Genomic DNA, 14,786 nt, shown 5'->3' on the forward strand with positions numbered 1-14,786 from the left:
GTTAACAAACATTTTAGCAGTTATTAAAAGTTTATTGAAGTTAGCATAGGTCAATGACCAAGACCATTTTAACATTATATAGATAATAAAGAATTTCATAATATGGCCATCTTTAAATTTCGCCATCTTTTGTTATATAATTTATTTTATTTGTATATCAAAACTTTGCAATCATATTAAAGTTTAAAGAGATATCAATATTTTGTTATTTTTGCATTAGGAATGGAAATAGGCATAATGGCAGTAACAAGCAGTCAAAAAAATATTAATTTATAATGATAAAATAGTATAAAGAGATGCAAAAGAGCAGGTATCTTTAATTTAAAACTGTGATTGTTGTGGTTTTGAGGACAAAATGTGAAAGATCGACAAATTAATCCAAATGCCAATCAGAAACGTTACGAAACATTAACTTCCTCAGCTTCGCCTAACCATCATTTACACATTGTATCATTTAACTAAATTAAGTAAACTTTTTGGAGTTTATTTGGATTATTTAGCTGATATTTCCTAGTTATGGTTTTAGGGTATCGATAGTATAACAAATTGGAACAGGGATTAATCAGGAAAAATAACACATATTTTACAGCACTTTTGCATCCTACATTGACTGTTATTCAGCTGAATATCGAAATATTTTCTTTTTATTTCCTTTTTCAAGTTTTGCAGTAAGTGTTATCTATTCAAAATTGGCTTTATTTATCAACGTAATATCCATCAAAAGTCACACAATTATTCCAGCACCGCTCTAACATTTCAATACCACTATTGTAGACGAATTTATCTTTTGCCTCAAAATAGACCTGTCACCAGTTGCTGTCCACTCAGATAACCAGATGGATCCACGTTTCATCTATTGTCACACATTGATGCAAAAATTCCGGTTTGTTACGTTTAAACATGGCCAAACACTGCTCAAAATTATCAACTCGTTTTTGTTTTTGGCCAACAGAGAGCAAACGCGGCACCCACTTTGAACATCTTTCTCAAATTAAATGCTCATGCAATATAAAATCAAAACGTTCTTTTGATATCTTTACGATGTTAGCTGACTCACTTTTCGATCATATCAAACGATTTTGTGGATATTTTGTTTTCTGGTGTTACCACCTCATTTGGAAGTCCGCTATGTCCTGCACCACGTTTGAAGACAGCAAACCAACGTTTCATTATTGATTTTGATGGATGAGATACTTTTTAAACTATTGATTTAAACCCTATATTTTCCCACGAAGCAGTAATATAAAATTAAAATACGAAATTGTTTCTGATCCATTGTTTTGAAAATAAGAAAAGTAGTGTCACTCTGAGCACAAACATTCCGAAATTTTAACATCTTTCAGTTGAAGGCTAGTACGAACTGAAAAAGCGACTATTGTTAGACCTGGGACTTTTCAGTCCATGGGCTACTAATTAATTAAACCGTTTTACATGAACTCTTTATATATAATGAAAGGAAGTATTGCTACTATTTTTGTATATTTCAGAGATTTATCATAATTTAGTTAATAATACTAAACAATAATTTTTAAAAAATCTTAAGTCTTGATATTGGAAACCAGTAATCTAAATAGCAATTAAAGGTACAATATTGAAGAAAATATTACTATATAAATATTAGATATTATTTTTATGTGGTATATAGGTAAATATATCAAAATACTGAAGAAAATAAAGAACGAAATACTACAAACTTCTTAACAAAAACAGACATTGACAAAAAATTGGTGGGAGCTGGAAGCTGTAACTATAAAAATAGACATTTTGAGTTCATGTGGCCCACAATTGCTAGGACATATGAAAATTGTATCAATATAAACCCATCTGATCTGTATAAATGTATAAAAATAATTTTAAGATGCAAATACAAATTTATTTGACAAGGTTACCAAAAGGCTAATGATTCCGAGCTAATAGTAACTACAACACAAGTTACTAAATTATATACATTTGATGATAGATGTATGATCTTATGAAGCTGAAATTTATCTTTGTTCGCCCAAAAATATAACTCTTAAAAGTAGTTTAATGCACAACATTTTTTAAACCAAACATCAGGTATCAGACTGCTTTCGAACTACATCTACAAGAAAGTTAACCTTTCAAGACAATTATGGCAAACGTATTTACCTGCAACAATTGAATTATAAAATGAATTATGACAACAAAAAAAAAAATATATATATATATATATATATATATATATATATATATATATATATATATATATATATATATATATATATGGCTAAACATCGACGATTTCAAATTCTATAAGGTTTTCGAATCATTTCAAAAAAAAAATGTGTTAATTTTTTCACAAGAACCAGATAAAATTAGCTAAAAAATAGTATTTAAGATTCTGTTTTGCAATTTACTGGGTTAGAACTAAGCTATTGTTATGGTTACAAATTGAATTTGTAAGGTCACTGTCATATAAAGGTTAATTCATTAAGTGATTATATTACTTTAAACTAATATATTGGAATAAAATATACTACTATAGTGAAGAAATAGTAAGGAGTTAAAAATCGTAATGTTACTGATTATTAATTAATTTTTGGCAGCCTCATAATATAGTATAAATAAAAATATAGCACATAGCAATATAACACAAAAATATTATAATATAAAGACACTAAACAAAATAATTTATTTTTAAAGTGTAAATGAAAAAACTTTCTATTATGGTTTTAGTAAAAATGAAATAAAACACCAATACTGCCAATTGTAACAAAAAGGGTTGAATTTTATCAAAAAATAGTTTCGTTGATTTTGAAGGATTATAGAGCAAACAGTGACTTGTGCTATATTGAATTTCGAAATATTTATATTTCCATGTAAATTTTGCTTATATATGGTAATTAAGAGACAATGTATAAAACAAATTTACACAAAAATGTGAATTTTATATATACTGAGTTGTTATAAGTAGCGGTACAAAGAATATTATAGAATGTTAATCTTATGGCACTGAAATGAAACCACAAAACGTGATGGAATATGAGGTACGAAATATTATCAGTATTACACTTGTCAAGAAAATTAATAATGCTGCTTTCTCGTACACTCTAAAACGTTTTCAAATGATAGCTTACTCATCAGATCAGAGGGGCTATACCATATAGTATAGTTATAATGATATTAGCTGTTCGACAATTGACATCAAAAATTATGTTAAAAGTAGCAAAGCTACTAAAAAATTGAATACACCTTCATAGAACTGATAGTAATTATAAGGCAAAGAAAAAAGTCGCGATTACATACATTTGATGACGCATGTCAGTTGATTGTCTAAAATATTTAGCAGGGTCGTGGATAGAAAAAGCATATACAGTATTTTTTATATTGTTATTTCATGATTTATCATAACATCCAATTCATCACAATTTACAAATTTCTACTAGTTCACAATTGACAATATGATAATATTTCTATTATTTGTATGTTAGGTGTCAGGACATATTGTCCAACAGTTTCATAAAAATTTTACACCATAGTTGTCCTCCATCAATATGCAACCGTCCTATGAACTCCACCTTTTGGACATTTGGCATTTTCGGTCAGTAGAGGATGCAACCGGACGGAAAAGTCTGTCATAAATGTATTTAAGCCCAATGGGATTCCTTTAAAGGAGGCAAAATACGTTTAGAAAAAAGATAACAACCGTTATCAAGTGATAGCTGAGTCGTCAGATCAGAGGGGCTATGAGTATAGTTATAATGAGATGATGTGTCCGACAATTGACATCAAAAATTAGGTTACGAGTGGCAAAACTACTGAAAAATTTAATACACCTTGATATAACTGATAATAACTATAAGACAAAGAAAACATTTGAGATTACATACATTTAATGACGCATGTGATTTTTTTTTAAGAACATTTAGCACGGCCGTGGACAGAAAAAGCATACACAGTATTTTTTATATTGTTATTTCATGATTTATCATTTATCAACATCCTACAAACTAAGCAACAGGTGGTATTTCAAATATTCCTGTAATTTACTACAACAATTCATTACAATTTACAAACTCATACTAGCTCATAATTAGCAATGTGATAATATTTCTATTATTTGCATGTTAGGTGTCAGCACATAACGTCCAACACTTTCGTAAAAATTTTAAACCATAGTTCTCTTCCATCAATCTGCAACCGTCTTATTAACTCCACCTTTTGGACATTTGCCATTTTGGGTCAGTTGAGGCTGCAACCGGACGGAAAAGTCTGTTTAGAAAAAAGATAACAACCGTTTTTCTAGTTTGAAAACGAAACAGTTAAATTTAAATATATTTTTATGTAGAAAAGGTAATAAAAAGTCAGTAGACATTTTTTCTTGAGTTGTATTGGAAGACTATTTGGTTTTGTCGATATCATTTATACTGGCACTTATAAAAAAGAAATATTAGGACATTATTTGCTCTTTTGTCTTGCTGATAAGTTTGTTGATAAAAAAATTATCATTTCTTCACCAGAGTTTTATTTATCTCTCTATTGTATTTAAGTTCGAAAATGAATATCAATTTAACAAACATCATTTCGATAATTATTGTTTCCTTATTTGGTGCAACCTAGGTTAAAAACAAAATATCATTGAGTATAAGCTCCCTATTATATTCTTAGATATAGCTGTTATTTCACGAGAATATATTTTTATGATTCTGTAATAATATTAATCAAAGCTGTTTACATTTTTAAAATATAATGGTGCTAAAAATGAGATAATAAATCTGGTTTTATCGTTCTTTAACTAAACTTGATCATAATAAATTGATCAATTATACACATATTATACATGATGTAATGTAAATTTTTCTTTTAATTTATAAGATATATCATTTAAATTCCCAGTAACTGTCTAAGATAATAATTGAACCAACTGATACATTTATTAGAAGAATTTGCTATAAAGATATTTTTGATTCGTCTTCAAGCAAATGGCACTACTGGTATAATGCTTTTTTTATTTATTATTATAATGGTAAAGATAGCAACTTTTTGCCAAAAAGAAAACAGCTTTTTCATATTTTATTGATGAATAGTGTTTAAAAACTAAAGATGCGATAGTTTTAAAGTAAAATATTGTAATTGAACGTTGAAATTAAATATTTTTTTGTTGGATTCAGATGTATATTGTCTATTGTAGGCTCACTGCAATCTCAAAAAAATATTAGAAAGCCTTACATTGTCAATTATATATTCAGACCTAGAACATCTTTTCAAATTTGTTAAAAAGCTAGCGGATAGTATAATTTATATTAACATGTCAATGATTAGTTATGAATACAAATAAAAAAAGGGGTTCAACAAAAAGGAAGCAAATATTGAGTGTTGTTCGAAGACCTAAATATGTCTACAGTAAATTATGAACAATATTCACAGTACTTGTTAAATTTTTCTAGCAATATGGGATTAGTATTTAAAAACGGCAGGAACAATGTTGTGTTTGAATTTTATTAATGTGTATTAAATACTACAGAACTATACAACTGAAACTTATAAATATATTTGGCACGATGCATATTGGAATGATATTTGAGTTCTGGTTGCCTAACGACTTAAAATACACGACTCAAAACCGAAATAATAGAAGAACGTTTATTTTGTTCGGGTGTTTAGAGGTTGTTCTTTATTAAGCAGGAGTCCATATCAATGGCTGTTTGTTTCGGGTCTGCCTTCGCGGCACCGCACTCCTGCAACAAAGTATCGACATTTTGTCCTGCCTGCGCTTTTTTACTTATTTTCTTCTTTAGAGCATCTTGATTCACGGTTCCATTCTCACCAATCAATCCAATTGCTGAAACGTTCATATATAATATTATTTGAAAGATAAGGAATACTCTTAGTAATATAAAATATAAATATCAAATTGTAAATTCGGAAACATTACTGGAAAAATATCAGATGACAGAAAAAGAAATATTATTAAATTTGTGGAAATTAAGAATTGAAATAATACATTTCTGATGATATTTTTGAGTTAATATAACAGTTAAATCATCAAATAATTTCTGAATAACATAGAGACAATTTTCTCTAAACTATATTAATTTATACATATTTCATTTGGTTTTTATCAAAGGATTTTTTTGCATCAAATAGTTAGTTCTACTGTGCTGAATTTCGAAGTTTAGCATATATGTAATAGTTAATGTACAAATTTTCGTAAAAATATGAATTTTATATGGAGTGAGTTGTTATAATAAATTGTATATATGTATATATATATATATATATATATATATATATATATATATATATATATATATATATATATATATATATACATATATATATATATATATATATATATATACATAATATATATACATAATATACATAATATGTTATAATAAGTATTGTTACTGTTTTTATTTATATCTGATCTTCTCTAGTCATAACTTAAAGTCCCAATAAAAAGAATAATGAAACTTTTATGGTACTTATAACAGAAGAGACTACCAGAAATGAAATGGAACCATGAAGCGTGATGGAAAGTGAGCTTTCAGCAAAAAATTATTATTATCCAAGAAATATAAAAAAATATATTTCACAAGTAAAGCTAATTGAGATAATTTTTATTAAACTGTGGTAATTTATAAGCACCTTTTAAATTTAAATTGCTAATAAATAACATTTAGTGACATTTTAATAAGAAACAAAACCTTGATTTATATATTACGGATGATGATATTGATAATCGGTTACAAGTGTACCTTTGTAAACGCATAAAAGATGCTCTCCGTAATTTTGTGGCATAGTGTCCACTTCCTTCTTCTTGTATTTTTTAACGGCCTGTTTATCTATGCGAGTGGCTGCATTTTTTTGGCATTCCTTGAAAGCTTTTTTAGGCGTTACCTCGTTGTTTTTTTGATGTTTTTTGCTTGACGCAACCTACGAAAATAATAAGTAAAATACTCCAGTTTTATATTGTTGAAGTTATCTCAATCAAGCCCGGAAAACACTGAATATTTTTGTTGCACTTACCGTCGTTTATTCGGATTTTTATAATGGATAATTTGTTTTTATATCAACAAGATATTGTTTATTTTGACTGTGTAGACGGGGCTATTTACGTTCGTTTTCGCGTAAACATGATGTTGCGCTCTGTTGTTTATTCAATTGTTTTATAATCAATTGTGAAACTGTTGTTTTTCGATTTAAGATCAGAATAAAACTATTTTAAATCTCTCTGCTATAATTATTTTATTTCTTAGAACAAATTATGGGAATAATTCAAATATTTAAGTTTATTATTGTTTAATTGACCATAATAGTTAAATAATAATAAATATATTGTACTATTACTATTTCGTGTAATAGTTTTGTAATATTTTTTTTGTGGAGTAGAGAAAAAATCTAGTAAAAAACAAGCTACAAGTGACAAGATGCAGTTTTTTCTAGTATTATTCTGCGTTATTTGTTATCAATCTAAAAATGGCCACATATTTCGGATAACCTTTGACATAATATACGAACTACATGCACTGTCACTTCTATTTAGTATATTTATTTTGAATAGATATGTTAGTAAAAAAGAATGTTTAATTGGTCAAAATAGCTAAATAATAATAAATATATTGTACTATTACTAATTCGTGTAACAGTTTTATAATAATTTTCGTGGACTAGAGAAAAAGTCGAGTAAAAAGCAAGTTACAAGCGACAAGATGTAGATCTTTCTAGTTTTATCCTGCGTTATTTGTTATCAGTCTAAAAATGGCCACATATTTCGGGTAACCTTTGACATAATACACGAACTAATATATTTATTTTAAATTTATATGTTAGTAAAAATTGTGATATACGAAAGTAAATAAGATTTTTTAAATAAAAAATAAAAACAAAAATTTATCGAACATATGTTTGAAGGTACTAAATAAAATACGTAGAGGACAATATTGATTAGTTCTCTGTAGGTTTTTAAATGATATTCCTTTGAGATTTCTTTTATCACGAACTGTTTACAGTTATCCATCATAAAAATACTTCAAACAACAATATTACAACCTCGAACACCATAAGCTTAACTTTCCACTAAGAAATTTTCCGACTTTTGAGTAATCTCATATTTTTTCGTGATAACGAAACAACAATAAAAGTGCCTTACCGTTACTAGCAACAAAACGACACACAACAGAACAACGAACTTCATTTTAATTCTATCGAGAGAGCAACCAAAACTGAAACGGTCAAAAAATAAGTAAAAATAAACGTTCTTCAATACTTTTTCTTCAAGTTTGTAGCGTAGTGTATGGTTACTGAGTTAAGGAAAGCGTTTTATCGTCGAGACAAAGTTTATCGCGGATCAAAAGTGAGGCCAGTCTTGCGGGGAGAATATCAGCCTTATGTTGATGGCGTTAAGAGGCTTAAGATGAGCTCGTCCACGACCCGATGATAATTTATTATTTTCAGATGTGGCGTTGATTTTTGTTCAATGAATTTTTTGTGAATTGTTCGAGAATAAACAAGGAAAAAGATTGCAACATATGTGAAAAATTAAATTGAGATTTTGTTGATAATTAGTTTTTTTATTAATCTCTTATATATTCAACAATCTACCCGTGGGCAATAAGTATTATTATATGATTTCTGTTATATAATATAACTATCCTGACATGTAGAAGATCTCTTCAGTAAGTGATCTGCTGTACAAATTATAATCTAAATCTTATTCTAAATTCTCTTCAAACTTATTTCAAAGTCTATTTTAACTTATTCTAAAAACTATTCTAACTTATTCTACAGATTATCAAATTTCACTCTATGTGTCTATTAGTCAGTTCGTATGGTAGTTTGCGTTTGGGCCTATGCACTACAGTGTCATCACGCACATTTAAATGTTTGGCGAGTGCATTGGGATACACTAACAATCTCTCAGAGTACTTCGCATTAACACTTGGAAGTACACTCTATGGGTTCGAAAATTATATCGCGTTGAATCAGTTTGTTGGAGGCGTAATATGGGGCATCGACGATGTCTCGCAACACTCTATTCTGAAACCTCTAGAGGATATTAGATTTCCTAGTTGTATCCCAGAGTTCATTGCCATAGGTCCAAATGGGTCTAAATATTGACTTATACAGCAAAACCTTGTTATCTAATGATAATTTATATTTACGCCCTATCAGCCAATACATTTAGTTTAATTTAATCCCAACCTGTTTGCGTTTTGTCATTATGTTATCTCCACGTTAAACGTCGGTTAAAATGCATTCCCAGATATTTAACGTTGTTTGCTTGCGGAAGTTTATGGTTATTCAATTTTACTGATATATATCTTCTTCTACAAAGGTTGAATCACTCACATGGGTAGATCTTGTATCATTTGCTTTGATACGCCACGTTTTCAACCACAATTCGACTTTGTTAAGATGTTGGGTTTTCTTGTGGCTGATATTGGATCGTCGTGTGATAAACCCGCTGTATCGTCAGCATATGTGGCAACAGCAGTGTTTCTTACGGTAGATCGGTTGGTAGGTCGGATTTATACAATAGATATAACAATGAGCCAAGCCGAGCACCCGAATATATTGGCTGCAGGTAAGTATATTCGTCACCCTGTTTGACAAAAAATTTCTGTCTGTGAGGTATGATTTCAGCAGTTGAAAGTGCGTATGTGCCAAAAGCCTTCTCAAATTAATTTGCAGTCCAGTGTGCCACACCTCGTCGAAAGCCTGAGAAATATTGATAAATGCAGCCGAGCAATATTTTCTATCGTTTAAGTTTTCTTAATTTGGTTGACAAATTTATGTATTTTTTCTATTGATCCGTGTTTATTACAGAAGCCAAATTAATGGTCTGGAATAATATTTCTGTCCTCTGCGATTATTCTGAATCTTTTAATGTATAGTCTTTCGAAAATTTTAAAGATCACAAGTAATAGGCTTATAGAACGATAAAAGGAGACGTCTGATTTTTTCCCAGGTTTAAGAAACATAATGAGTTGAGCCACTAAGTGCTAGGAAAGTAATTATGTCTTAGGATGGCATTAAATATGAATATTATAAATTTGATGCACTTTCTTGAGAGCTATTTTAATATTCTTCCACTAATTAGGTCAAAACCAGGAGCTTTTTAGCATGGATTCCTTTAATAATTGTTTGTTTTACTTTCTTAGCAGTAAGTTTCTCATATGGCAGACGCATTTGAAACGGAATGTTAAGAAAGTCAACTGTGTTATTTTCTTCTGTTGTGGATATTTCAGACGGGTACAGATTAAATATTGCTTTTAAGTGTTTAGAGAAAACTTATCCTTTATCTTTATCATTCCTAGCCCAGGTATTGTTGTCAATTTGAATTGGTGGATTATGTTGAGGTTTTTTAATATTTTTTGTTACTTTTCAGAGAGAATACTCCGTAGCATCAGTTGGTGTTAAGGTTTCTAAATAGTTAATTTCCCTGATTTTGTTCGTTAGTTATTAGCTCTTTGAGTTCTTTTGTCACCTTGTTAAAATTTCTATTTCTGTATCTCTTTCTGTTTCTCTCTAAATTACGGCCAGTTATTTTTCGTGTTATACAAAGAGGCTGGTTTTGTTTTGTTGATAATATTTGAGTTGACTGTTATAATAACTGGTGTGTGGTCAAATGATAGATCAAAGCATGATTCAGCTTTGCACGTTTTGTGTCAAATTGGTTAAACATGCTTTTTGTCACCGACTGAAGTTCTTAGCAACACAAGTAATATCCATTTTGTCAAAATTGTACCGAGAATTGTCAGATATTTAACGTTGTTTGCTTGCGGAAGTTTATGGTTATTCAATTTTACTGATATATATCTTCTTCTACAAAGGTTGAATCACTCACATGGGTAGATCTTGTATCATTTGCTTTGATACGCCACGTTTTCAACCACAATTCGACTTTGTTAAGATGTTGGGTTTTCTTGTGGCTGATATTGGATCGTCGTGTGATAAACCCGCTGTATCGTCAGCATATGTGGCAACAGCAGTGTTTCTTACGGTAGATCGGTTGGTAGGTCGGATTTATACAATAGATATAACAATGAGCCAAGCCGAGCACCCGAATATATTGGCTGCAGGTAAGTATATTCGTCACCCTGTTTGACAAAAAATTTCTGTCTGTGAGGTATGATTTCAGCAGTTGAAAGTGCGTATGTGCCAAAAGCCTTCTCAAATTAATTTGCAGTCCAGTGTGCCACACCTCGTCGAAAGCCTGAGAAATATTGATAAATGCAGCCGAGCAATATTTTCTATCGTTTAAGTTTTCTTAATTTGGTTGACAAATTTATGTATTTTTTCTATTGATCCGTGTTTATTACAGAAGCCAAATTAATGGTCTGGAATAATATTTCTGTCCTCTGCGATTATTCTGAATCTTTTAATGTATAGTCTTTCGAAAATTTTAAAGATCACAAGTAATAGGCTTATAGAACGATAAAAGGAGACGTCTGATTTTTTCCCAGGTTTAAGAAACATAATAAGTTAAGCCACTAAGTACTAGGAAAGTAATTATGTCTTAGGATGGCATTAAATATGAATATTATAAATTTGATGCACTTTCTTGAGAGCTCTTTTAAGATTCTTCCAGTAATTAGGTCAAAACCAGAAGCTTTTTAGCATGGATTCCTTTAATAATTGTTTGTTTTACTTCCTTAAGAGTAAGTTTCTCATATGGCAGACGCATTTGAAACGGAATGTTAAGAAAGTCAACTGTGTTATTTTCTTCTGTTGTGGATATTTCAGACGGGTACAGATTAAATATTGCTTTTAAGTGTTTAGAGAAAACTTCCCCTTTATCTTTATCATTCCTAGCCCAGGTATAGTTGTCAATTTGAATTGGTGGATTATGTTGAGGTTTTTTAATATTTTTTGTTACTTTTCAGAGAGAATACTCCGTAGCATCAGTTGGTGTTAAGTTTTCTAAATAGTAAATTTCCCTGATTTTGTTCGTTAGTTATTAGCTCTTTGAGTTCTTTTGTCACCTTGTTAAAATTTCTATTTCTGTATCTCTTTCTGTTTCTCTCTAAATTACGGCCAGTTATTTTTCGTGTTATACAAAGAGGCTGGTTTTGTTTTGTTGATAATATTTGAGTTGACTGTTATAATAACTGGTGTGTGGTCAAATGATAGATCAAAGCATGATTCAGCTTTGCACGTTTTGTGTCAAATTGGTTAAACATGCTTTTTGTCACCGACTGAAGTTCTTAGCAACACAAGTAATATCCATTTTGTCAAAATTGTACCGAGAATTGTCACTAAAACGTAAAAAGATTTACTATTAATAATCGAAGTATATATTATCGCCCTCGAAGTAATATAAAAAATACAGACTTATAAAATACTTGTTCAAAATATCTTTTGCTAGTTGAAAATGTGTGATCTGCTTCAATCAATTGTAAAAGAAGTGCGTTAAGGTCATATCAGGTGAACAGTGTGGTTGTTCGATGGTATTTTTTGAGTTTTTGGCCAGAAATGCATTATCATTGATTGTTTTGTGAGGTACTTATTGTACTAATGCAAAATTAAGGAGTTTCCTTTCCACACAACTCGCTTATTTAGAATTTGTTCTCTTGTCGTTCTTTTAGTTACCATCTCCCTCCGACACCTATGGTTAGCCAAAACGAGGCTAATTTTCCATTAGCTTTTAAAAGCCAGTGCTGAGATGAGCTGGTAAAATTGAGCTCCATAAAGAAACCAAATGACGGATAAACTTCACATCAGTATAGAGACCAATTTTCATAGCTTGGCTACATTTACTTTCAAGTGATCAATCTCTGATAGCTCTATAGATGTCTATGTTGATCTAGGTATATTATAAGGCAATAGAATAATGTATATCCATATAATTTCACTGCTTAAAATTTTAGAAAGTTATGGTATTGCTACTCTGTCATAACTCAATTTTCGGTTTTGTCATAAACGATCAAGTAACTCGAACGTAACGCGAAAAGGACTAAAACAAACCTCTTAGAAGACCAAAAATATCGAAAGACAGTGAATTGTAAGATTTATTACAAGAAAACCCCACAATAATGGAAAAATTGTTAGAAAATTATGGAAAATATTTTAAATAATAAATATTATACCGTTTTTTTCTGGATAGATAGCTTTTGAATCTGAAAAATGTTCAGAATGCATGTAAGGCCCAACTAGTTTAACGCATTGCCATTAATTCTATTATATTGTGACTTTTGGGCTTATAATAGATGCTAAACTGACTTAATAAGTGATTAGGAGATATATAACAATTCCAAGATGATTGGAAATATCACTATAAATTCAAAAGCAAGAATATTGGCTGTAGTGTATTGTGTAATAGAGAAATACAGAATGGGGTCCTTTCTAGCCAGTAAGCAGTCATCATTAGCGACGAAAAATAGACTAATAAGCTGAATATCTTAGTCTCCAAGGCTCTGCTCTTCATATAAGTTGCTGTAACCGATCGCAGGAGGCCCCTGTTCATACAATATGAAACGTTTAAGGAATTATGACACTAAAATATAAAAACCATAAAAATATTACAAATAGTTCATTGAAAATAAATAAATATGAAGCCTACCCTCAGATATTTTTAAATGTTTTAAAAATAAATACGTAAATATCGAGTTACGAATAATATAATACGTTAACTTTAATATAACTCTACCTTCACAAATACAATATTATACTATTAGAAACTTATTAGCGAAGCAATTAACTAGATAAATATTAATTATTTAGAAATATCTTCTTGTGTTCATAGTCCCTAAGCGTTTTATGTAAATTTTGATTGGTAAACATTAATGTAGGATATGAATTTAGTTTATATCTACTAAACTATCATAAAATACATATATTAATAAATAAATAATTAATTAACGTATTCAACTTTAGTATCTGAATAATTTTTAGAAAATTGAAAATGACTGAATAATATACAACATATCAAAATATGTTCTAAAAAAATTCTAAAAACTTTATTTGATTTTCCTGAAAACTATAATTATCATCGACATGATTTATTGATTTTGATTTTGAATAAACTGTCACTAATTACTAAGCTTCAAATCACATTTTATGTTATCACCCATTGTGGAAAAGTTATTATTTCCTTATTCATAAACAGCTAATGATCATTGCCTTCTGCAAATTCTTACACATCCCAGTATTTTCTATATTATTCATTTAAATAATTATTGATAATGCGTTCATTATTACTATTTTCATAAAATTATATGTAATAAGTAACGAAAGTCTAAATTCAACGAAAGTTTTAATTCATCATTTGTTGATGAGTTATTTGTATCAACGGCGGACATAAGATAAATTTGAATGCAGTAGATTAACGAAAGCAATAGAAGGCAAATTAATGAAAGATGAGTTATCTGCTAGACCGAAATTCTACATTTACATAAAATATATAAGGTTATGGCTTGAAATAAACACGTCTACCGACAGGAAAATGGACAAGGGCAAGATAGAAGTGTAGAATAAATAAAAAATGAAATAATTACCTAATTTTTTAAATATAATGGCTTTAAATATTTGACTTCATTTAATTATTCTAAATACATTCATTTAGTATACTTTTCTAAATTGTAAAAAATAAATTACCTGATTGTTTTAGTTATTGTTTAGTAAATAACTAAATAATAATAAATAAGTGTTATACATGCCAAAATCAAATATGAATTTAAAAATTATTTCCTGCTTTAATATATAAACATGTGTTACTTAATTTTTATTTTTAATAGTGGGAGATATATCAAATAACAATATATTTTTCTTTTCCTTATGTATTCTCATTAATTAGACATCATATCGCCAACATATTCAAT

At 29.2% G+C, this 14,786-nt stretch overlaps 2 protein-coding genes across 9 annotated transcripts in view; both read right to left on the minus strand.

Moving 5' to 3' along the window:
- The window catches only part of Cbp53E (Calbindin 53E), a 404,419-nt gene that overhangs the window by 327,053 nt on the left and 62,580 nt on the right, over positions 1 to 14,786 (minus strand). The window lies entirely within an intron of this gene.
- On the minus strand, positions 5,440 to 8,283 carry LOC143200567 (B2 protein). The gene is made up of 3 exons (XM_076411028.1): positions 8,117 to 8,283; positions 6,723 to 6,900; positions 5,440 to 5,803 (listed from the first exon to the last, which is right to left on the minus strand). Exons 1-3 carry the CDS (start codon positions 8,159 to 8,161, stop codon positions 5,622 to 5,624), a joined length of 405 nt encoding a protein of 134 aa, XP_076267143.1. The 5' UTR covers positions 8,162 to 8,283; the 3' UTR covers positions 5,440 to 5,621.

The sequence above is a fragment of the Rhynchophorus ferrugineus genome, unplaced genomic scaffold (assembly GCF_030347505.1).
Source record: "Rhynchophorus ferrugineus isolate W39M unplaced genomic scaffold, kcgeb_rfMv2 rfM8, whole genome shotgun sequence".
Lineage (NCBI taxonomy): Eukaryota > Metazoa > Arthropoda > Insecta > Coleoptera > Curculionidae > Rhynchophorus > Rhynchophorus ferrugineus.